Raw genomic sequence first — 23,941 nt, 5'->3', positions numbered from 1 at the left:
TTACTGAATTTGGAACTGTTATTTAATATTTGTAATTCTATTATAAGTTTTTAAAATATATAAAAAAATAATAACCAAAGGAAAACATATTTAAATATTTAAAGCCACTAAACGCATTAGGCATATATTTAATTTTCTTAATGTAAAGCATTAATAAATTTTAAAATAATTATTAGTATATTTAGAATTAAAAATTTTAAAAAATAATAATACCGACAGCATTATCCAACGAAATATTCTATTGGAAAGTTCAGGTCCCAAAACTTTTCGATGAATTTCAGTCGGAAGTTTCATTGGAAAATTTGATAGGATTAATTTTCTTTTCCCAAAACTGTTTTGCCTGATTTCCAACGGAAAATTATTCCGTTGAAAATTTTTATCGAAAATTCCGTTGGAACATTTGACTAGATTAATTTTTTTGCATCAAAATTATTTCTGATGGATTTCCAAAGCCGTTAGAAAAATTCCGTCAATATAAATAAAATAAATTTTCATCATAAATTCTTTGAAAAAGGTCAATATTTTTTACAATGACATAACAAAGCATACAAATATACTGTACAAAAAAGGATGAAAACAATCAAAATGTTGCTTCAATATCATTGTTGGAGAATTTACTCGAAAACTTGCTTTACGAACTTTTTCCATATTCCAAACATGCATGCAGCAGCTACATAATGATTTCTTTGTTTTTGTTGTTACGGAGTGACTACCAAAGTTCTCCATATTTAATTGCACGTTCCAAAATCTTTATGCCTTATTGATGGTATCTCCAAAACGCAAAAAATGAGGGAAAATATATTTTTTATTTTCAAACTTACAGAAAAACTAACTTGATTAGGAAAAATATGTTGTTAGTAATTTTATTATACAGAGACAATATCTCTATTCTGTTGAAATACATCTATGATTGACTCTAAAAATTTATCACTTATTGTTAAGATATGAATTATCACAGAGATAATCATGATTCAAATTTATTATATTTTATCCCAATTATTAGAATAATAATTTAATAAATATATTTTTCAATTATAATTAAAATATAATAAAACAATATTAAATATTTATTAATTATTCATAAAGAATTAACATAGTTACACCACATTTAAATGCAACACGAATAATATAATATTGATAATCTATTAATATCAAAAATATCGAAAGGATCACAAAAATTAGAGGCCTGCAAGCTTTGCTTACAAAGCTAGAGGAGAAGGTATCAGGACCAGACAAATACAAAAAGTGTCGGTCAGATATTAATATATATATCAGTCACGTTTTATAATTCAACACTTTCGTCTTCCTCGTGCATATGTACGTGGTTCCTGTTGATTATTTCTGACTGTTACCAACCAAACCATCTCCCTCACTTGCTGGCCTCAACCTACCTTTCCTCTTTGGTCCTACCTTTCATCTCTCTCACCCTTTATATTTCCTTTTCTCTGCTTCACTTGTTCTGTAATTCTACCTTTCATCTCATTTTGTTGCTCTCTTCAGTTTAGTACTCAATGGCATTGGCATCTAAGTTTCAGCCATGGTTGCTGCTGCCTGTTTCCTTTTTGTTAGCGACAAACGTTCACGGCTGCGCTAATGCAGAGCCGCAGGTGCCCTGCTACTTCATCTTCGGGGACTCATTGTCGGATGACGGAAACAACAACAACCTTGCGACGACAGCCAAAGTAAATTATTCGCCTTATGGGATCGATTTTCCTCGAGGACCCACCGGAAGGTTTAGTAATGGCCGAACCATGCAGGATATCATTGGTTTGACTTTTCTTCCCTCTGTGTACAAGATACTATATAACAACTGTCTTTGATAGAACTATATTTACTTGCATCTTTTAATGTAATACAAAGCCTGTATTAATATAATACAATGACAGTTCAACTACTGGATTTCGAAGAATTTATCCCTCCGTTTGCCACTGCAAGAGGCATAGAGATTCTCAAAGGTGTGAATTATGCATCTGGTTCGGCAGGAATTCTCAATGAAACTGGAGAACAACTGGTAATCATATGCGGTAGTCATGGGGTCACAATGACAATAAATTTGCACCTCATCATCTTGCAACGCCCTTGTTCACTTAATTATTATTCTTTTTTAAAAAAATAAACAAAAAAAAAAAAGTCGGTAGCTCAATGGAGTCAACATCTAAAAATGCTATTCCTGTCTTTATACTGAGCAGGGTGATCGAATAAGCATGAACAAGCAGCTAAGCAACCACCAAATTATAATCTCAACAATGGGTGAGATACTGGGAAAATGTTCAGCTTCAAAGCTTCTTAGCAAATGCATATATGCGGTTCAAATCGGCAGCAATGACTACCTCAACAATTATTTCATACCGGAGTTCTACAACACAAGCCGGTTTTACACTCCAGACCAATATGCTGCATACCTCATTGAACAATATTCACGGCAAATAAAGGTTTCAATAGTAGAAGAAAAAGGGGAGGGGGGGCTTAAGTTGCTATATTGATGTAAGAATTCTCACGCCTGATTGCTGTTTCTTTGCTGACCACTAGACGCTGTACAATGATGGAGCAAGGATGCTTGCCCTGTTCGGAATTGGTTTGATAGGCTGTACTCCAAATGCAATAGCGGTGTACGGAACGAATGGCTCTCTCTGCGTAGAAAAATTGGACAATGCTGCCCAGCTTTTCAATGAGAGGCTTATATCACTTGTTGATGAACTCAATAGCAACCTAACCGATGCTACATTTACCTATCTAAATCCTTCTGGAACTGACACTGCAAACTCACTCGGTAATGTTGCCCTCTTTTCTTTTTTCTTCTTGTTGCAGCAATACAACAGAATATTGGAACTTTCATCATACAATGAACAACTTAAAAAGTTTTCTTCCATTGTTCTTTTTTATCTGTTTCCAGGTTTTACAGTGACGAATGCTAGCTGCTGCCAAGTAGGGAGTGATGGAGAGCTTTGCATCCCTGATTCAGAGCCATGCACCGATCGAAGTCAGTACGTCTTCTGGGATGGAGTCCATCCTTCGGACGCTTGGAATTTGCTCATTGCAACAGAGGCTTACACTAGTCAATCTAGTACCCAAGCTTATCCCCTCAATATTCAGAAGCTGGCACAGCTGCAGAGCAACGATGAAGGAGATGATGTCTGTCCATGGAGTGTAGTGGGAGAAAGTTCTGGTATCGTTATGTTATCTTATCTGTTAGTTTGAATGGTTGTAATATTTAGTCCCCCGACTAAGAAATAAAGAACCATGTTTCAGATAATTGCTTCATTTTATCTTAATGAAACTGAAAGTCATGGACTTACATGATGTGCATGATGCTTAATTTTGAACAGATATTTAAAACTAGTGTCAAGCAACCTCTGGTGACAACCTCTAATGACAGACAATGTTGTTTTTGCTTTGGAAATTTCCTTAAGATTATCAAAGTTACAGCGTAGAGCCTATCTGTAACGGTGTGGCACATTTTTTAATCTAGGAGCGAATACTTCCTGGTGAAGCAACAAAGGAATTTCCTCAATAGTCCTGCAGTAATTGTAAGATCAAAAATCCATAACTGGAACCTTCTCTTAGCATACAAGGAACTTGCAACTTTTCCCAGACTTGAATTATTTATTCTCTAAAATGATGAAAAGGACATAACACCTGTTCATGTTTCACCTAGTCCTTGAAAGGAAAGGTAGAGAACTTTTCAAACAGACAATAGGGAATTGAAAGTTTGCCGCAATGACATCCTGCTCCTCCACCAGGAACTACTTCTGGCGTTTAAACCTATATTATGACCATTCCACAAGAAAAGAAAGTGATAGAATTCATAACAGCATTCCCATCCGTTAGAACAGAACCGTCTGAACCAATGATCAATCTGAAAGACAGCCTTTTGCACTTAAGAGGAACATGAGAGCACATCAACAAAGTCTAATGCAAACTTGCTTACAACAAAATCCACAGTATGAGACTCGCATTGGCAAGATATAGTCGCACTCGGTTCATTTCCATCTAGGACAAATCTAGAAAGTCAATAGAGGGATGCTTTGGCATTGGTTTTGGGTAGGTTATAGCCAATTGCCCCGGATTTGAGCTAGCCATTAAATCCAAATACCAACCACACACATTGTTAATTTCAGTGACATTGTAAATGTCCTGTAAGATCATTAAGCATCTTTAGAGGACAACAAATATGGAACCTGCTTTTCTCAAAAACTACCAAATAGATTTTACAACCGAATGTCTAACACCAGAGAGGTTCCATATAGTAAGTCTTCTAGATCCCATACGGAATGAGAAAAGGTCATGTACATTACAAGTCTTCTACATCACATACACGATGAGAAACTACATGCCTACCCACACCACCACAGATCAAGAATCAAAACCAGAATAGATGCCACGGTCCCTTAGCAACCTCTTCTCTTCTTCAACATAATTCTTCCCCCTACTAGCTTGACCAAGTTCTCTTTTCCTCTTCTCCTTCCGTGAAAAAGAAACATTCTGTTTCTCTTTTCGAGTTTGTACATAAGCCAGCTCCTCTGCATCCAATATTGCAGCTCTTGTTTTCTGTCTGTCTTCAAAAGATTCTTTAACCTCCCTGGTTTCACGGCCTTCTTTGCCATTAGACCAAGACCAGTCTGGCTTCTCTTTTGGAGGAGGCACATTTAGAACGGATAGCCCTCCCTTATAGCCATGTCGCTTCAATGCTTCAAAATGCAAAGCAGCACTCTTTTGTTTCCCAGACTTTGCTGTACGTATACAGCCAATAAAGGTAACCCAGGTATGATTTTTCTTAGGCCAGAAATACAAAAAATAAATAAATTTCAAAGGAGAAAATACCAAGGAGAAATTTGGAATTGACAGGCACAATTTCAGTTGATATAACTCAAACCTTATCAGTACAATATTCATGCCATTATACAGAAAAAATTTATAATGCTCAGACTTAGGTGTGGGTGTCAGGTGCGGATATGTGTTGGAGCATTGGGTAAGATTTTTGCTTAGTAGGCACGAGTGTGAAGATTAGTGAACTTTCAGATTTCTTTGTCTTGTTACTACTGATAACATTAATATGAGTAGACATCCTTGGGTCCCTTCGTTGTACAAATTGGTAAGAAAAATTATGATTCTGCTATCTAACAACAAATGTGGTTCCTAAACGGAAGATAGAGATATTCCAATAGACATATACACACACAGAAGCATTCTTCATTTTTATCGTGATTTAAGTACCAACGAGTCGAGGCAGATATCAATTCCATTGAATTCGATTATAAAACGGAAAAAGAAGGAAAAGCAGAAAAAAATTCAGGAAAAGAAAAAAGGAAGAAAGAGAGAATAAAATACCAGATTGAGATGATTTCTTAGACTTGGTGTTGGGAGGTCCATCTTCAGCTTCAGAGTCTGAATTAGATGATGAAGATTCATCAGAAGATGATGAATCATTTTCCTCATCATCCTTCCATGGCAAGGCCCTCTTCATCAGATCAAACTTTAATCGAAAAAGAAATTAAAAAAAAAACTGTTAAACGACGATATAAATTATTGAGATTAAAAATTCAAAATTACCAATTAATAAACTGAAAGGAAGGGTGAGAATTAGCAAAACCTGATTATTCCTTGATTGGGGGCTCTGTCGACTGTTTAGGGTTTAGGGTTTCTGGACGGAGAGGATAACAGAAATTAGATATTTATCGTTTTAAAATCCCACACCAGTTATAACTTACACACAATAACACACTGATTCACGTCTTACGGGTCGCGTGGGCAAGACCGTATGTTACAACATCTTTCATAATTTATAAACCGATACTGCATTTTATTTAAAAATAGAAAGAAAAAGAAAAGCATACAAATATTGATATAATATTTAAAAAAAATTTAAATAAATTTTAATCATTCTATTACTTTTAATAAAAAAAATCAAGTATTTTTATTTTTATCAAATAGATTCTTATAATTAATAATTTTTTATGTTAAAAATTTTCACAAAATTTAACTACAACTGTTAAAATTTTATTAAATTAACAAAATAAATTACATAAGGAGGGACATAAAACTTTACTTCCATATTTACAAGAAATATCGAAAAATAAAACCTACCTAAGTTATTACTTGCTTTGCACTTTCATGCATGCAAAGAACGAGTAATAGCAATAGCAATGGTTTACATAAATTTATAAAAAATAATAATAATAACAAATTAAGAGTATTACTCTTATATTCATTTGAGCTGAACATATGATTCAAATGTTATTTTGTTAAAATATTTTATAATTAATAATTAATTATTATTAGTTACAATATTATTCGTCATTTTATGTTTATATAATGCAGACGTGGAGATTGAAAAAATCACATAATCACGTCATCTTGTTACATTAACATGTCATATTATCATTCACATTAGCTTCACATGATAGAATAATAAATAGTATTTTGATTAATAACAATTAGTTAACCATTAATCATAAAATTTTATTTGACTCAAAATAAAAATATAAAAATTTAATTGAATACAATAATGACTTATTTGAATTTTTTTTAATAATTTACGCTTTTTTTAAGTATAATGACTAATTTATTGTGCTCATTTTTCACATATTGAGATTTACAATTTTGTTTGTTTGATGAATGATATCAAACAAATGACTTTTATAAATTATTTACTAATTTTTTATAAATTTAACAAAAAAAATCTTTTAGATATAAAATTTGATAAAAGTATCCAATTTTAAAAATGGAAATTAATGATAATCTATATAAAAATAAATTGAAGGTCTCAAATCAGCATATTAATATCTACATTCTAAATAGCACAAAATTTTATATTTGAGCTCTTAAATTTGATTCTATTTGTATTCCAATTTACCCTTTTGATTCAATTAGAATTAAAGATGCATGTAATGTACCCATAATTTATATACTAGGATAATGTGATGAACAACTTCGTATGATTATGTAATAATTTGCTAATCTTAACACTTGAAAATTATAAACAACCTTGACATTTATTACTAAGTAATTGATAATTAATTTGATCTAATGTTAATGTAAAGATGATAATTAGACATAATGAATATGAAAAAGTTAATCTAAGCTTTTAAAACTTAAATTTCAATTTTAGATAAGTTCATTTGATTGTTTTTACAAAAAAAAAATTAAAAATAGTAAGTAGTAGAGGTGTCGTGAATCAAATTCTTGTTCGATCCATCTTTTAAATTAAATTTTTTATTAGTATTAAAAATAGTATATTATTAATAATTAACTGTTTATAAATATATTTAAAATTAAAATTAATTAAAAAATAATATTTAATTAATAAGATAATATCCGAAGTCGACTTGAGTTGGACCAAGGCGACAAGCTTGAGGGGTAGCCCAGTCCATAGACAAGTCTATTAAATAACAATGTAATATACATTATCAAAATGATTATCATTTGTCAAAAATAACTTAACAAGTGTCATTATTAAAGCTAAGTGTTTCACTGACGGATGATAATTTATTGAGAGAATTTTCATTGGCAAATTTAAGGTATCCTAAATTAACATTACCTGTCGAATATTTTGTCAATAAATTCATCATTCAAATATTTTATCAATAAAGGAAATTACAGACATAATATTTAATTATTAATGATGAGGACATTCTTATTTCTTTAATGTCATTTCATTACCGATTAAATACTGGCAACTCTGATTTTATCGATATGATCTATCGATATAATTTCATCTACAAATAATTGTTGTTCAATATGTAATTTGTTCATAATACTAATGGATGGATGACCCATTTTTTATATATAGTGCAAGTAAATTAAGCCCTAACAAAAAAAAAATTGACGATGAACTTTCATGTCATATTCATGCCACATTTAGAATATCACACTTTATTTATTTATTTTTATAATTTTATCGTCACACATTAATTCAAAATTTTTTAACAAATAAACGAAACGCTTAATTATTTCGTTTCACTATAAGACACTGCAACAATCATAATGAGAATCAAATTTTAAAAAGAATTCAGCGAGATTCTTCAAAATAAAAAACCAAGTGGCAAAATGACGAATTCTCTAGAGAATTTCAAGCTTAATTTTGAGCCTTAACTCTTCATTATTGTTTGATGGTAATGAATTCAATTCGTTACTAATTCAATATGAGGGTTTTTTTTTTCAAATATTATGTCAATTTAAAATTTTAATTTTTAAAATTCTAATTCAAATTCCAGAAGTGAGTTGAGATGTAAAGGGTTTGTGGACCTACTGTTAACAAAAATAAAATAAAATTCTTTATTTTATGCCAGGTAAACATTATCCATAATTAGCTTGTAATATTAGTGATGACAGTTCATTTTTCTTTATGATAATAGATACCAACTAATAGAGATTTAATGCTAACAGAAAGTTCCAAACAATATTAATTACATGCATTTGATGCAGTAGACCACCCCATTCCTTCTCTCTTTTCTTTTCGTTTCTATAAGTTCATCAAAATCCTGGAAACCACATAGCCTCAAGGCATTGAAAGCAGAAGCAAAATGGTCAAGTTGTTCCAACCTTTTTGTATTTTCCTCATCCTTCTTGCATTCATCTCAGGTATTTTTCTACTTTACATGCATCAATTATATATATATGATTCAATTGAATTTTTCTCCAATAATTTTCATACTCAATGGAGTAATACTCAAAAAAAGTTTGTTTATAGTATTTTACTTACTGTTTCATTATGATGCGTTGAACAGGAAAAACATTACCGGTACTGGTGAATGGTGCACAATGTGAAGAAGATATGGGCCCTTGTGATGACCGTTGCAATTCAAAGCATTCGAATGGGAAACGATGTTCATGTGACATGTCTTCAACTGTGGCAAGATGCAAATGTATGTATGACTGCGATGATTTATCACCACCGAAACAGAAAAGATGCAATGCGGGGATTGGACCCTGCAGTGCTGCTTGCAATGATCTATGCTGTGACCAAAATTGTGCAGCTAAATTCAAGGGGCATCAAGATGGTCATGGCAATTGCAGTAGGCCTGGACCACTTGTTTATAATCAGTGTATTTGCTATTTTAATTGTTAGAAATATATAAAGAATTGTATTGAGAGTTTATAATAAAAATAAAATGACAAGTAAGGCTGGTGGTGTCAAAACTTGGTGAGTTGTCTCTCTGTGTTGGGATGGTGAGCATCCCAACCAGGATGCTGTGGCATGACGGTATTCATTGTTGAGATATAAATGGGCAGAGTTTTGGTTGTTATGGATGCCAAATCTTGGCTGTTTTGTGATGGTCTTTCTGCAGGATATGCTGTGTTGTATGGCTTCTTACTTGTCTCCTCCTGTCCAAGGTTTTCGGGTTGATGGCAGTTATTACTACGCTGGTAGATTGTTGATGTGGACTTTGCTCTGTTAATGCTCCTCTGTGTGGGTATACATAGCCCCCTTTCCATCTTCAGGTCGTAACAAAGCTTGGTATTATTATTCTGCTGTATCTACATTATAGTTTTTATTAACCTTTTAAGTGAGGTTTTTCTATAGAGTTACGTTTGAGGTTTTTATGAAATTTAAATAATATCTAACAAAATGGTTTGAAAAAGGATTTTATAGTCTACTTCAGCTGCATTTTGAGTCATATTGTCCTTTTCATATCTATCTAATATCTACATAAAAGTGAAATAAAACAATATGATTAAGATTAGATGTCATTGTTAGCTTTATTATTAATTATCTTTCTAGTTCATTGTAATTTTTTCCTTTTAAATACAAAATCGATAATATCACCATATTTATGTATCAAAATGCAAATAACCCCAAAATTTATTTGAAAAAATATATTCAAAGATGAATAGAAATGTGTCTTCAAGATAGTATTGTCTTCTATCATCAATATTTTCTTGTGTAAACATTCCAATAGATAGAACTTGAGACTACGACTTGGAAATATTGAGTTCAAGTCTTAAGACTAGAAATGTAAAATTAATGAGATGAGAGAAAATGATCCTTTATTATGTTAATGATAACTCAAGACCCAATTACTCTCCTCATGCAACCAAAGAGAAAAAAGCAGAGGTTTCTTGAAACATAGAGTTTAGATCACATGGTCAAGTTGACCACAGTAATTTGATAAACCTAAGACATGATGTAGCAGATTTTGAACTTTAATTTCATTCAAGCAGTGAAGCCAAAAACACAGCCCAAAGCTGGAATGTTTCAAAAATGTTCCTACATAAAAGGCTGGAATCTTTAAAGTTTGCATTTCAATAAGCTAACTTTAGATGAATATTTATTTCACATCAACTGCTATACAAATAACTTCCTTGCCTAAGCAGACAAAAAAAGAAAAAATGCATATCAGATCACCATGCTTAAATTTATATCCTCCACAATCTGCCATGCCATCTAATCCAAGATGAAGCAAGCAAGCAGCATCAGTTAGTCACAAAAATTTGAATCATAATTGATTATTGAAAAGGTTGGACCAAAAATTGCTGGACATTCCTTCAAATTTTTAAACCAGAGTGAATGGCAACCACTCCCCCAACCAGATTTTCATACTCAACCTTCTGAAATCCTGCTTCTGCAATCATTGAAGCAAATTTCTCCTGCATTCATAATTATTTACGAAAAATTAGATTGAAACAGGAATTAGTATCATGTCAATAACGAACTGGAAATAAGTAACTCACTCGTAATGAGATTTGTAGATTTTTCACATCTTATGCTCTAGGTGGTTTTCTAAGCTGTGTTAACTGGAAGTTATTTTGTCTTCAAGATCTAGAAAGCTTAATTTTTGGAGAGATGTCTGTCTATCTAGATGCCCCTTAGCTGACTTTCAATAGAAACTATTTGTCTGCAGTCATAACACTCTATTTCCCTCATGACAAAAGTTTTCAAAGAATCAGTGCAGGAGTTACCAAATACTTCCAATGAATGAATTAACTTTCTAAACATATTCCTCTTCTAGGGGTTGGTTAGCAAGGAAAGGTACAAAAAATGTTGAAGGAAATAACAAAGAAAAATCCAGAACCATAGGAGGTGACAATTTTAAACTATCGATTAAAGGAACAAAATATTCATGAATGCGTTGATAAAGCCCCAAAGAAACTATGAACACTTATAATTTGAAGTCATGCTCTTTGCTATCACTTCCATTCTTTATTCCCCTCGGCAAGATTTGAATCTAAAACTTTCAACTAACCTCTTACACCAATTTCCAGCCATGTACTGCTCAAGATAAGTCATCTACTTTGATCATTATCTTCAATACATATATACTGTCTTACACATGTTTTCTAGTAATACAACAAGCCCACCTTGATGCAATAACCCGATTTTATAGCTAAAATTATGAGGCCCAAACATTAAAAATAAAGAAAAGCCATCTTTACAAAGCAACTCATTTTTTCAGGTAACAAAATCCTTTGACTAATTGCATACTCAGAATTTGTAATAAGGCATAAAGGACAAAATTATGACCTGTGGTGGAAAACGGCGGATACTCTCAACCAGGTACTGGTAAGATTCTCGATCACCTGCAACAAGCTCTCCCAGTTGTGGAATAACAGAGAAAGAATAAAAATCATACCTGCATAAGGGGAGAATAAAAACCGAGCCTTAAATAAGGCTAAAGTGACTCATGACTGATAAAACTATGAAAAGTATACAGAAAAAAAAAATAGAGTCGAAAGAAGCTCCTTAAGACTAGCTGTGAAATGGTTTGTCACATGAATGGTGAAACCAAACAAGATTGTCATTGCCAGCTGTAACTTGAGATAAATTCTTACTATATTTCTGAAGCTTGTTAGCATGTGCACTAGTTGAGTGTAAAGAAAATAAACACTGACCAAGAGACATGACATCCAAACTTCAAGTGGTTCTGAGTTATCTTCAAAATTCACAGAGAAGCATACCAGTGATTAAGTGGTTTGGAAAAAAGGAGTAACCACTTTGGTAAAAAATGAGGATATCAGAAGACTACAAGAAATTAGATAAATTCCAACCTGTCAATTCACCTTATTTTTTTTTTTTTTTTTTGTGGGGGTGGGGGGGGGGGGTGGGGGAAGGGGTGGAGTGGGGATCGGAGAATAAGAGATAGCTGTCTTAAGACACCAAATCATGGACATCAAGAAATGCGATCAACCATATGACTAAAGAGAATAAAAAGGCATTGCTTATAAACTATGATATCTTTATATTAATTCCAATTATCTACTAGGTTTTTAATATGACTAGCTTCTATTTGACGTGCAATTTACATTAATCATACCATTTACTTCAATAACAACTAATCTACGAATTATAATCAATAATTATTTTCAACTTCAGTTATCTAACTGATCTTTTTTTTTGTTCAAGCTTAATTTTCAAGATTCTCAAGCTTTTAGTTTCTAGGTTTCACACTGCCTAAGCCACTTTTACTCATGGTATATGTTTAAAATCTTCTTATCAAAATAGCTCTGATCTAAATGAAAACTGTGAAGGATACTCACAATTCCTTAAATACAGGAACTTCAACATGGCTCAGTTCAAGACAAAGAAATCTGCCCCCCCGTTTCAAAACCCTGAGAGAGAGAAAGAAGCTAGCATTATATAAATTATAACACAAACCACATTCAGTTATGCAAAAGAACCAATTTTTATTTGTAAAATAACCAGGAAAACAATGCTAGCAATGAAACGGTATCACATTGCATACAAGTGGGTTCACAAGTATGACACCAAGTATTGTTAAATTTAAATTCATGGTTAGTCATCCAATTAAAGAAAAGAATGAAAAGTTTATTGCTGAAACCATTATGACTACATCTACAAAAATCAGCAGTGAGTTCTCAGAATTATAAGATCAAGAACAAAGAAAAAGGAGCAGCCAGCTGAACAATATATCTCTTTGCATAGAAGCAGCTTCACAACTATGACACAGAACATAATTAATTTCAATTCAGAGTCTATTGGATGATATAAAAGTTAGAAGAAATAATTTATGGCTGAATCATGGACCTAGAATTACACCTGCACCAAACCTGCAGCAAGTTCTACTGGTCAAGTCAACTTCATACTTCATTTACAATAATTTGTAGCTATCTTCATAATTTATATAACACTTAAACTGGTTTGGAGCAAACAACAAACTCTAGGGCAAATTCATAGATGCTCCTGGGCAATTTGTTTGCCCCATGAATTCATCCCACAATCTGGCAGTTACATCCTTACTTCTTCAAGCATTGGTTGAACAGCTAAGTATGTATTTCTAAAGTTTACTTCACCAAAAGTGAGAAATTTATATATACATATGCATATATGTTCAACAGGGCTTAAAAGGTAAAAGAGGTATTGAGTTTCAGACTCTCTTGCCCATAGACATACCTAAACTCATGATTGATGTTGATCACAAGGACAAAAATGTACCCTTTGTATCCAAGTTATAAAACAGGTTTCCCTAACTACTTTAGGTTGGTTTAATTTCTTAGAGGAAATTAAAATATAGCAGATCCATGGATCAAATGCTACTGTGAACCATTAAAAAAGGAGGCCAAAAATTTTGTAATGTTACCTATAAGCTTCATCAAGAACTTTCTCTATGTGAGTAACGTTCCTAATTCCAAATGCAATGGTGTAACCATCCATTGAATTATCCCCAAAACTTAACGCTTCTGCATCTCCTTGTGCCCATGTGAGAGATTTGTCTTCTCTAAGACCTATAAGCACAAAGAAATGGGGAAAACAGAAATAAAGAAAAGAATTAGGGCATCCAGAAAAGGTGGGGAGAAATTTCCCCTCCTGAATAATTCTTCACCTCTAGGTAATTCATTCAATGGCAAGCTTATTCGTTTATTCACCTCTCTCTACAGCGCGCTTTTTTCCAACATTTAACATGTTTGGATTGATGTCACATACGTATATCTGAGTTTCTTCCTGTAAGCCATCATTGAGTGGATCTTGCAATGCTCTGCGTCTAATGCTGCTAATACTTTCCAGAATCCTGAAAGCAACATCACCTGCAAATTAAGTATTTTTAAGCTGAGAACAGAATGTGCATTTCAATATAGATCATGAAAATAGAATAAAGCAAAATGACACCCCGAAATGTGCCCCGTTTTGGTTTTATCAGAGAAAAGGACAGATAAATTTTTTATAAAGGAGCTTAGTTTCACATTGATGATTAGCTTAAATATTAACCAACTTCAAACTCCCCTGGACACCCTACTAGAAGTATTATTTAATGTACTTAAGCTGTCCAAATTAATCATCTATCTATTAAAATTATACCAGTTAGCTCTTCTTTTTTTTTTTTCAATTTTGAGTTCTCAGATATTTCAGTTTTCCATAAAATATTTCTTGTTTCCAATGTCTACACTTTCTCCACTGCAACAAATGCAATATATATTTTGTTTCAGGATGCAAGCCTACCTGTTCCACCAGCTACATCAAGATGTTTCATTCCTGGAAATGGGCTCAGTTTGGAGACCAGTCTGGTAAATTAAGCAGTAGTCACAAAAAGATGCAGAAAAAGCAAAGCAGATGACTAAAAGGAAATACTAATAAGTAGAAAGAGCCATAGAAGATCTAACCTATCCTTCCATAGTCTATGTAACCCGGCACTCATCAGGTCATTCATGATATCATAGTTTGAAGCAACATTGCTAAAGACTTTACCAACCATTTGGCTTTTCTCTTCTTCTCGAACTTCTTTAAATCCTGAAAATATAACACTAATAAGCTTCATTCCGTAGAAGCCAATGATTATGAAACAACATAATTCAAGGAACCCAAATACATGTATAAGGTGAAGTGTTTTAGAATTAAGAGCAAATATGACTGTGGTTTATGGATATGGAATGTGTAGCAGATATGTAATAGGAACAATTGTTCACCTTTGAGTTATAACACATAACTACTTCCCAAACCCAAATTTTCATGGACCCATCATTGGATATCCTATTAAGCATCAACCCTCTAATTCAGGGTTGGTGTGCTACATAATATAGCTCTCGGTCACATTTCCATCTAAAGTTAAAGTTGCCTGAAGTAATTCAGATTTCCACATTCCACAGCACAAACAAAAGAATAAAAAAAGTAGAAAAAGAAGAAGCACTTTAAACGGCAAAAAATCTCAGGCAGCAGTATTAAGGCATCTATTCAGACTTAGAAAAATTTATAGAGATATTCTAAGCTGCTCAATTCAATTGATGGAAAAAAACGAATAGTGAAAATTACATAATACATATATATATTCTGTAGAGAAAGAAAGAGGTAGACAGATACCAAAACTTGTGGCATGTGAATGTAGTAGAGAAGCAGAAGATAGCATGGACGAAATTTTACTCCTGAAATTCTTAGTGGCCAGCCTGAGCGCCATTCTTCAACAGGGACTGCCTGGTTAAAGAAGAAAACTCACATTTACTTTCTAATTAAGCTGCATGAGTTCTCTATATTCAACAAGATGGAACAAATAAAATTCGTACAGCTTTAAGCCAATGAATATGAAAAGCGCACGATTTGTATGAGAAATATTGAAAAATAACTAATAAATTTGGAGACAACATATCATCTATCCCTTGTTGTTTGGCTTAACTAAAAACCTCAATATTCAAAAGAAAAATACCATTTCCAAGCTGTGGGCGTATTATATAAGATTCCCAGTTGGTACAAATTTAAGTTAACAGAAGAAACAAAACCTTATTAACCCAGAAAAAAGACAAAATAAATCATTCAAAAAATACAAAAAATCTTGTGTCTTCACTGTAATGGGATCCCATTCCTAAATTCTATTCTGGAATAATTTGAAATCAAATAAAACATACAACATCACCCCAAACCCAGAGTACTGAATAGGCAAAATATATAAATAAATAAATAAAAGGAAAAGGGACCCATAAAAGAAAAACATGAAATCAAAGTTACAGCTTCAAAAGAAAAACCCATTGAAAGAAAACTAAGAAGCAGAGTAAAGAAAAGACCTTTGTCTCAGCGATGGTGCAGCGGGTGAGTGAGTTGGTCCGGTACGTGAATTTTTTTTTTTTTGTTTTTTGGCTGATTTCCCCTGAAATAATAAAAAAAAAATTCCCGTACTTAAATGGCTGATTAGTCCCAGACAAACGCATATCGAGCGTCCAGCTCAACTTCTTTTTAAACCACTAAATAGACTTTAATACCCTCCCTCCCTCAAGGCTAAAGCCCCAACTCTGTAGGGTTTATCTCTGGCTTTGAGTTAGAGAAATTTTATCCGAGTCTCCGAAGAAGAAAAACTAATCAGAGCAACGATTAAAAGCCTTATCATGGGAAAGCAATTCGGTGCAAAACGTGGTACTCTCTTCTATCCTTGCTATCCCTTTCTCTTTTCGTTCTTCTTTTCCATTTATATATACATATATAAATATATATATTTCTGGGGTTATATAATGCAAACAAGCTGCTAGATTTTGGGAATGTCTCTTATAATTTTGTTCTGCTACATTACATTATAAGAATCGTTCTATTTTCTTTTATTTATTTTGTAAAAAAATTATGTGTTTTCCTTTTGTAAGCAGGATTGAAAAGGCACAAGACACCGGATAAGTTTGAGAGAAGTGCAGTGGCAAGAAACAGAAAGCGTGTCAAACATGAGGTTACTCGTAGCACCTCGCCTACTTTACCAGGCATGTTGAACGTTTGGTCCCTCTATATGCATAGTTTTGTTTAATTTTATGGTTCCTTGACTATTTCTTCTATTCAAATTGATTTGATAACAGAATTTTCATTAGCATTACTTGTCAAATATCGTGTTTTTTTAGTTTCGGTTTGATCATTACAGTGCGTCAGTTCCTGAATTGTTAATCTGATATTTAGAATTAGGAACTTTGGCCTTTCGAGCTCATGCCTTGTTGATGAAAAATAGTGATTTTTACTATCCAGCCTTTTCATTGGAATTAATATTCTAAATTTCATTTTATTAATGAATTCAGCGGAATTATCTGGGGAAGATTCTAGTGGTGGTGCTTATGAGGAAATGAGTTATAAGGAGCCAACAATGTATGATAAGTTGTTGACAAAACTCAGGTCAAGTAACAAATCTGTTGCTGATGCCTATCAAAGGAGGTATTTTTGTCGTTCACTCTTATAGTTAAGCTGAGACTTCATGTTGATTTTGGATTCTTAAACCATCGTGCTATTTGTGATCTATTTCTTTCTGCAAGCTCACTTTAAATGAACCTTTGTAGTCATTACTGATACCAATTGCATGATGCATTTTAGTATTGTTATGTTTATTGGTCTTTGTATCAAACTGATTACATAGTTGGGTACCATTGTTCTATTTTTTATTTTTTGTTTTTCTAAACTAGATTTTCCTTCCACGTGAAATTGGCATGTAAATTACGTAATCAGTCAATTATGAAACATAAAGCTCAAATAAATTTAATAAATTCAAACATTTACCAAAACCCTTCCTTTGGAAAATGTTTACATTAAATTAAGAAAATTGAAAACCATACTACTTATTGATATAATCCTTCAACCAGTAGGAACTTGAAAATTTTGGTAGGTAGGAAATCCGATATGAGGTAATTATTCTTACTAAATGTGATGCGATAAAATAATATATTTTATGCATACTGACATGAAAAATTAGAAATTATGTCAAAGTTTTTTAACTATATTTTGTTAGTATGAAAGTAAAATTCACTGAAACATTGTAAAGAATCTATGAATAACTGGTTTTTGTCTGACACAATGAAATTTCAGCCATACCAAAACACTAAATAAAAATTCTTTTGTGAAAATTAGCAGCCCGAAATCATTTTGTTACAAATATAATCTATGTAAAGTCAAAGTATATGTAATGACATACACGTTTGGTTAGAAAGAGATTATTGTTCTTTTTTATGTAAGGATTACCGTTATTTTAATTATAATAAAAAAAATGACATAGTTGAGATTTAAGTATTTTCCTTAAAAAAGTTTCATATTCCTTAAGCTACTTTTATATAGATTATGGATATATTTGTTTAGTCATCCCTTGGTGGACTATATACAATTTGTTGATAATATCTTTTTCTTTTAAAGACACATACACGCAAATTATTTGTAAAGAAAATGAAAAAAAAAGAAATTTATGATTCATGTGAGGAAATGAAGCCTAATAATTTATTATATTATTCTGTTTCGAACAAAGACAAGTTGCAGAAGATGATGAAACTGATGGTACTGAATCATTTAGCGTATCAGAGCAGGAGAATAGTGATGAGGGTAAGAAACATCTTACTATTTCTTCATACAATTAATATAAGTCTATAGTTTTTAACCTAATTGTTTGCAAGTATGTTCTGCCCCTTTCTGTGTTGCTAATTTTTACACTTTGAACAACCCTTCATGTTAGCTTGGTGGTTTTATGACTGCTGTTTTGGGTTTTGGTTCAATTACTTTTGGGCTATGTATGATAAGAATTTAGGTGCGTGCTACCTTGCTCCTTCAGGTGATGCCCACTATCTGTTCAGGAATAGAGGGATGTTGAAGCAGGAGTGGGGATCCATTCCCTTCCGAACCCTTTGTCTTCCTGCTTCCAAGGTAGACTTGTTAAATTAGCAATCTCATAGGAATGGTGGTCTTGGGCTAAAGAAAAATCAATATTATCTGAGAAGATTTGACTGATACGGTAGCCTCTTATAAGAAAAAAAAAAAAGGGAAACAAAGAGAAGTCCAGAGTTTGTGAAGGATATCAAATGATGATCTAAGAATGAATATATATGGAAGACTATCGGTATTTATCAGATTAAGAATGACTATAGTGCTATAAGTTTGCAAGTCTGGCATGATGCCTTGGATATCATCTTTGCAGGAAGGTCTTCACAAGGGAACCACATTGTAAATACCATAGTAAAAATCATATAAGAAGGCTTCTAAGTAGCACCAAGTGCGAGTGAATTGGTCAATTTGTCAGCATTAGTTGACTGCATCAGTTATTTGATCATTAATTACTTTGCATTATAGTTGGCTTAGGTGTGCCTTATTTACGTTGTGGTCTGCAAAAATATGAGCACTTTAATTTTGCATGGAGGGAATGTGGTGCGGTAGTTTAAGTGGACATCAATGCTTAGGTGCCCTTAAGATATATTTTGGAACGCCATAAATTTGTTGTAAGGGGCTCTAAGAGATAGAGAGAAATGGTGTTGAAGACAAGATCTGATCAATGAATGGCTAAGAGTGCATGTTTAGAGGCAGAAGTCTCTTTGAGTCTCTTTCGTGGATGCAATTTCTAGCCTATAAAAACGATCACAAGGTTTTAGATTTTTTTGTGGATACTTTGGTAATTACATAAGAATCCTAAGCATTCTTTTCTACATACATACATGTCGTCTAAATCAAATTTAATCAGCATGTTCGTTTTCTTAATTGATTTTCTTTCATAAACACACATGCATATTTTTTTTATTTTAATTAACAAAGATTTCTTCATGCTGACCCTTGTTTTTCATTTTTCTTTTTCTTACATAGAAACTGATAATGACTCACTTGGAATTCAAGAACCTGACATGGTTGGTACTGAAGAACAGACTGAAGATGCTGAAACTGAAGATAACTTGGAAGCCTCTGACACAGATCAAGATGATGACTTGAGTGTCTGTGGTCCATCAGCTGTTGCCTCCAGGTCTAATTGAATGCTGTGACATTTTTTTGTAATTTCAATTAGTTTCTATCTTCATAAAGTTGTTGGTTGTGTGAATTAGAATTGACCACTTAAATTTAATTTCTAGAGGACTTAAAGGAAAGTAGTAAATATGTAGACTTGTTAACTCAGGCTTGATCAGTGCTTTTATCTGTTACCTTGTGACTTGCTGTGAAAATACTCTTGCAGTATGTTGTGAGAAGTTTAACTGGAGAAAAAGGTCCTTTCATTTGGTAGAATAAACTATGCACTTAGTAACCAAGTTTCATCTAAATGACTTGCATTTTATTTGTAGAGGGATTTAGTTTAAGTATGTGAAGCACAATATAATACATATAGTACCCTTTTGAAGTTTCAAAAGCTTGCTTTCCAGATTGTATGAGCATTAGTTTTTATTTTTGGAGCAATCAATATTCTTGACTTTTATAAATTAATGCATAGATGGTTTTGACTCTTTATGTGAAGTTTATAATGATGTTTGGCATGCCGTCATTTGTGATTATTCATGGGGTTGTCATTTTGAAGTTTGTGTATCATTTCTTTTTGCAGTTCATTTAGTAAACATGTTGAGTACAACTTGTCAAAAACGGAGGCTGAAGATTTGTCAAAGAAGAAATGGAAGTATACGTGGGAGGTGTCTGCTGCTGACGTATCAAATTGCAAGTGGGTAGGAACGGGAGAGTGTTTTCTAAAGGTATGTCTGGTTGATATAACTTTTTGCTTTCTAATATTGTTTAACCAACCATCTGGTAGAATAATCTGCTTACCATGATTGGTTATTATTAAGTCGTGACAGTTTCATCTACCCTCCCTATACTTAAGTTTAATATCTGAGCTGTCTTTTGATTTGAGGCCCACAGGTTAGCATGTCTCGTCTCTGCTGGTCCTGCCTTTAATTTGCCTTGTTTTTCCTAGATTACTTGGCTTATTTTAGGAAGACCTCTTTGCATTAGAAACTCTGTAATGAAGTTGGGGTATAGACTGCTTTTTATGGCTTTAAAATTTTGAAAGAGAAGGAAAAATAAGCAAGAAGAAAAGAGCATGATTTTCTGTAGACTGGTTCTGAGATGCAGCTGGATGTTGATGTAGTTTCATGCTGAAGTTTTAAATTGGTTTTGTTCCTGTTTCAGTTCAAATATAGGACTGCATCTATTATACTCGGGATGAAAGGAATTGAATATTACTTTAAAGTGACTACTATAATAATTTGAATCTTACTGTTTATTACAGTTACTGTCTTTGTTCTGTTTACGTTTTGGAGATACGAGGATGTCAGTGATGAGACCTTGAGCAGTGAATCCTAAACTCATTAGACAAAATGTTATTCTTTGAACCCGTACAAGCAGCTCGTTCTGCTTGGCTGCCTCATGCTGAAGGTTTATTCCAGCAGCTCATAGAAGGAAGATGCAAAATTTGTTCTTCTAGTCCTGCTAATTATTAGGTTGCTTCAGCTACTAGAGGCAATGTTCTGGGTCAAAGCTGAATCCTATCTAAAGTAGAATATACTCATTTTTTTTTTCCATTTTTTCTTCTTTTTGAAGTACATCTTAGAGCATGCTGTATGATTAAAGAATTTGATTCTGCATTTTCACCTTTTGTTTTAATCTATTTCAACAATTATTTTGCAGGATGCTGACAGGAATTCCAATTATGGTCTCAAGCAAAAGTTGTATAAACACTGGTTGGATGTCTACAAGACATCTGGAGGAAATGACTTCCATTCATCAAGGCAGAGATGGTTCTTCTCTCTTTGTAAGCCTGCTTCACATGGTCGTCCATTGCTAATTGATTTCATAGCTGAGAGAATCGGCAGTGTTACTTGTTACTGTTCTTATTTGGATTTTTTTAGTAACTCTTCTTGATAGTCTTCATTCTTCAACATGCATCTATGATGAGTGAGATTTGTTTTTGATCACATGTCTTATTGAAAAAATGGTGTTATGATAATAGTTATACTTGGGGATCAAGTTTTCAATAATCTTTGACACATATCGTAGTTGCATGTAGACATTTAAATTATAGAGCTCTTGCTGCTTTGTTGCTTTGATTATTGTAATTTTTCTCCTATTGTGAATGATATCCCTTTTTAAGGTGTGAAGCCTAAAGTAGCAGATGTTTGGCCCTTCTCATGTGAAGCCTTACTTAACTGTATTTAAGCTTAATTGTCTCTGAAGGGACAAGATGTTAGTAAATCCACTTATCCTATTGTTAGAGATTACGACCATACACATCAATAGAGGGCAACCTGTTTCTTGCAAACCATCCAAGTAAATTTTAGCAAATTTTGGTTTCATTTACTTTTAGTTGAGCAGGATTGATTCTCATACTGTTGTTACTGAGTATATAGATGATATATGCATGACCAATGACCTTGGAAAATACAAATAGTTATGCAAGTTTAAATTTGACTTTAGGTGAGAAGGGTGGTGTAATGATAATGAAAATGATATTGTTATTCGGCATAACTTTATATCATACTTTACAAATAGTAAAACGTGCATAAATATAGGAATAAATATATCCCAATATTTGATTTGAATTTCCAACCTTTACTATGAATATCTGTCATCTTTTCCTGATTGATATTGCTATTTTTATATTTGTTGATATATGTTTTGGTATACCCACATTTTGGAGGTCGCAATATTTCCATTGATATAGATATTTAACATTTTGGTTTCAAAAGAAGTAATTTATCACCTAATAGCCAAGGTAATCTGCAGTATTACAGATTTTTTACATGATGTACCATTATTAAAGTTAAAAGAAAAAAAAAAGCATTTCATCTTTGGAGATGGTTGGTTGATTTTATTCAAAATTCACTCTACTGTTCTGGTATATTGTACAACTAGTTTTTGTGCATTCATACTTTTATTAAGTGTCCTAAATGTTGTTGAGTCTTAGTTTCAATCAGAAAACGTTGTGTGTGGTTTGGTATTGATTAATAACATATTTTTGTTAGATTTTAAGGTGCATCTGGTATTTAAGTTTTGGTTATTTGAGTGATACTGTGACCGATTTTCGTCAGGCAACAGTTATCGGGATATATTGCACAGTGAGAAGAAACCTTTCTATCACAAAGGCCTCGAAGAAGACTCAAATATCATGGATGCCTATCTTATGCATTCTGTGTGTGCTTTTCTTGCCCTTTGCTGCTGTGTGATTTCTTTTATGCTTTATGTTAGATTTTTTAGTAAGTTTTCAATGATAAAATAATATATCATGCAGCTCAATCACATTTTCAGAACTAGTGATCTTGTGAGAAAGAATGATGCAAAAATCAGCAAGCATCAAGAGAGTACAAAGGAGGAGATACTTCCAGGTGTTAGTTTCCTTGATCAAGGGTTTACTCGTCCCAAGGTATTGGCCAGCATCTGATTGATGAAGATAAAATTTTTTTATCAAAAAATTGGCAAATTGGCCAGCATATGATTGACAAGGTCTTGCAAGATGTGTGTGTATTTATTCTAAGCATGACATTGGGCATATATGTATACCAGGGCATAAATTCTGGAGAAAGGGAAACTCGTTCCAAATTTATCCTATGTGAGGCTGACTAACATTCATCTTAAACCTTGGCAACTGTTTATAATAAATTAAGACTAGGTGGCTGTGCAATTCATGGGAAGAAAGTCAATCTGAAATTGTAGAAATAAAATTAACCTCCAAAAAATGCAGAGACCAAAGCTAGTTTTATCGATTTGGATCATAGTTTTCTAAATAACTAATCTTAATCAATGGCTAACCAGCATAATTCCTGATATTTAATGTGTTTTATGTTCTCTGGACCAATAGTTGACATGCTCCTTTTTGTTTTTTGGAACTGGTTTCTGTGATGATTTATGTTTTACATGACTAGCATGTGAAATGTGACACTGTTTACATGGCTGTGATTTTGTTCTGCAGGTGCCAGCCTGACAGAACTTTTCAAAATTTGTCTTCAATATCATCTAATCTGTTTCTGCTCAACAAAACACTTGGTTGTGCTTAGTCTGTCCGATTTGTTTATTTAATATGCAGGTTCTGATTTTATTGCCACTGAGAAGCACTGCACTTCGTGTAATTGAGAGGTTAATACAACTAACCCCTGCAACTTCAAAGGTACTTGTTTTTTGGATTAGCTCTTTGCAAGTCATTCTTTATTGACAGTATAGAGATCCTCTGAATATCTATGTAATATGAATTAGTAGAGCCAGAACTAGCTCATTACACTTTGCTCTAACTGACTACTTGTTTTGCATGCATTGATTTAGCTGATTTATTGATGCAGGCGCATCAAGAATTCTATTTTATTTAGTATTTTCGTTAGCTTAGGA

The 23,941-nt window shown here is 32.9% G+C and overlaps 4 protein-coding genes across 12 annotated transcripts in view; 2 read left to right on the top strand and 2 right to left on the bottom strand.

The window, feature by feature from the left end:
• Window positions 1–1,304: 1,304 nt before the first annotated feature.
• On the top strand, window positions 1,305–3,295 carry LOC110410604 (GDSL esterase/lipase At1g29660-like). The gene is made up of 5 exons (XM_021420382.2): window positions 1,305–1,767; window positions 1,887–2,011; window positions 2,190–2,432; window positions 2,530–2,770; window positions 2,894–3,295. The coding sequence occupies exons 1-5, from the start codon at window positions 1,512–1,514 to the stop codon at window positions 3,196–3,198; spliced, it is 1,170 nt and encodes a 389-aa protein (XP_021276057.1). The 5' UTR covers window positions 1,305–1,511; the 3' UTR covers window positions 3,199–3,295.
• An 887-nt stretch (window positions 3,296–4,182) lies between these two features.
• On the bottom strand, window positions 4,183–5,744 carry LOC110410606 (uncharacterized). Of its 4 annotated transcripts, none has more exons than XM_021420384.1 (3): window positions 5,591–5,744; window positions 5,329–5,473; window positions 4,183–4,773 (listed from the first exon to the last, which is right to left on the bottom strand). In XM_021420384.1, exons 2-3 carry the CDS (start codon window positions 5,437–5,439, stop codon window positions 4,354–4,356), a joined length of 531 nt encoding a protein of 176 aa, XP_021276059.1. In that variant the 5' UTR covers window positions 5,440–5,473; window positions 5,591–5,744; the 3' UTR covers window positions 4,183–4,353. The 4 variants fall into 4 exon arrangements, with proteins under 4 accessions (XP_021276059.1, XP_021276061.1, XP_021276060.1 ...); XM_021420386.1 differs by having other exon boundaries at window positions 4,183–4,730; XM_021420385.2 differs by having other exon boundaries at window positions 5,329–5,481; window positions 5,592–5,744.
• A 4,502-nt stretch (window positions 5,745–10,246) lies between these two features.
• On the bottom strand, window positions 10,247–16,102 carry LOC110410470 (S-adenosyl-L-methionine-dependent methyltransferases superfamily protein). The gene is made up of 9 exons (XM_021420186.2): window positions 15,943–16,102; window positions 15,248–15,358; window positions 14,554–14,680; window positions 14,393–14,454; window positions 13,822–13,980; window positions 13,536–13,680; window positions 12,475–12,546; window positions 11,462–11,570; window positions 10,247–10,587 (listed from the first exon to the last, which is right to left on the bottom strand). The coding sequence occupies exons 2-9, from the start codon at window positions 15,339–15,341 to the stop codon at window positions 10,486–10,488; spliced, it is 870 nt and encodes a 289-aa protein (XP_021275861.1). The 5' UTR covers window positions 15,342–15,358; window positions 15,943–16,102; the 3' UTR covers window positions 10,247–10,485.
• The window catches only part of NOF1 (U3 small nucleolar RNA-associated protein), a 20,680-nt gene continuing 12,133 nt past the window's right edge, over window positions 15,395–23,941 (top strand). The window contains exons 1-11 of one of the 6 annotated variants that reach the window (XR_002444667.2): window positions 15,395–15,984; window positions 16,174–16,288; window positions 16,510–16,620; window positions 16,927–17,059; window positions 18,135–18,208; window positions 19,454–19,607; window positions 20,175–20,319; window positions 21,254–21,377; window positions 22,654–22,754; window positions 22,854–22,985; window positions 23,646–23,726. Coding sequence is in view for 5 of the 6 variants with exons in the window: in XM_021420180.2 (XP_021275855.1) it covers window positions 16,261–16,288; window positions 16,510–16,620; window positions 16,927–17,059; window positions 18,135–18,208; window positions 19,454–19,607; window positions 20,175–20,319; window positions 21,254–21,377; window positions 22,654–22,754; window positions 22,854–22,985; window positions 23,646–23,726 (1,083 nt within the window). In the remaining variant the exon portion in view is untranslated. Of the gene's footprint in view, window positions 15,985–16,161; window positions 16,289–16,509; window positions 16,621–16,926; window positions 17,060–18,134; window positions 18,209–19,453; window positions 19,608–20,174; window positions 20,320–21,253; window positions 21,378–22,653; window positions 22,755–22,853; window positions 22,986–23,645; window positions 23,727–23,941 lie in introns of those variants that run through there. The other 5 variants (XM_021420183.2, XM_021420180.2, XM_021420182.2 and 2 more) reach the window with 5 other exon arrangements.

The sequence above is a fragment of the Theobroma umbraticum genome, unplaced genomic scaffold, assembly GCF_002168275.2.
Source record: "Theobroma umbraticum cultivar Fairchild unplaced genomic scaffold, ASM216827v3 scaffold_56.0, whole genome shotgun sequence".
NCBI classification, from domain to species: Eukaryota; Viridiplantae; Streptophyta; class Magnoliopsida; order Malvales; family Malvaceae; genus Theobroma; species Theobroma umbraticum.
The sequence above is the reverse complement of the archived record's forward strand: the minus strand, read 5'-3'. Positions and strand labels throughout refer to the sequence as shown.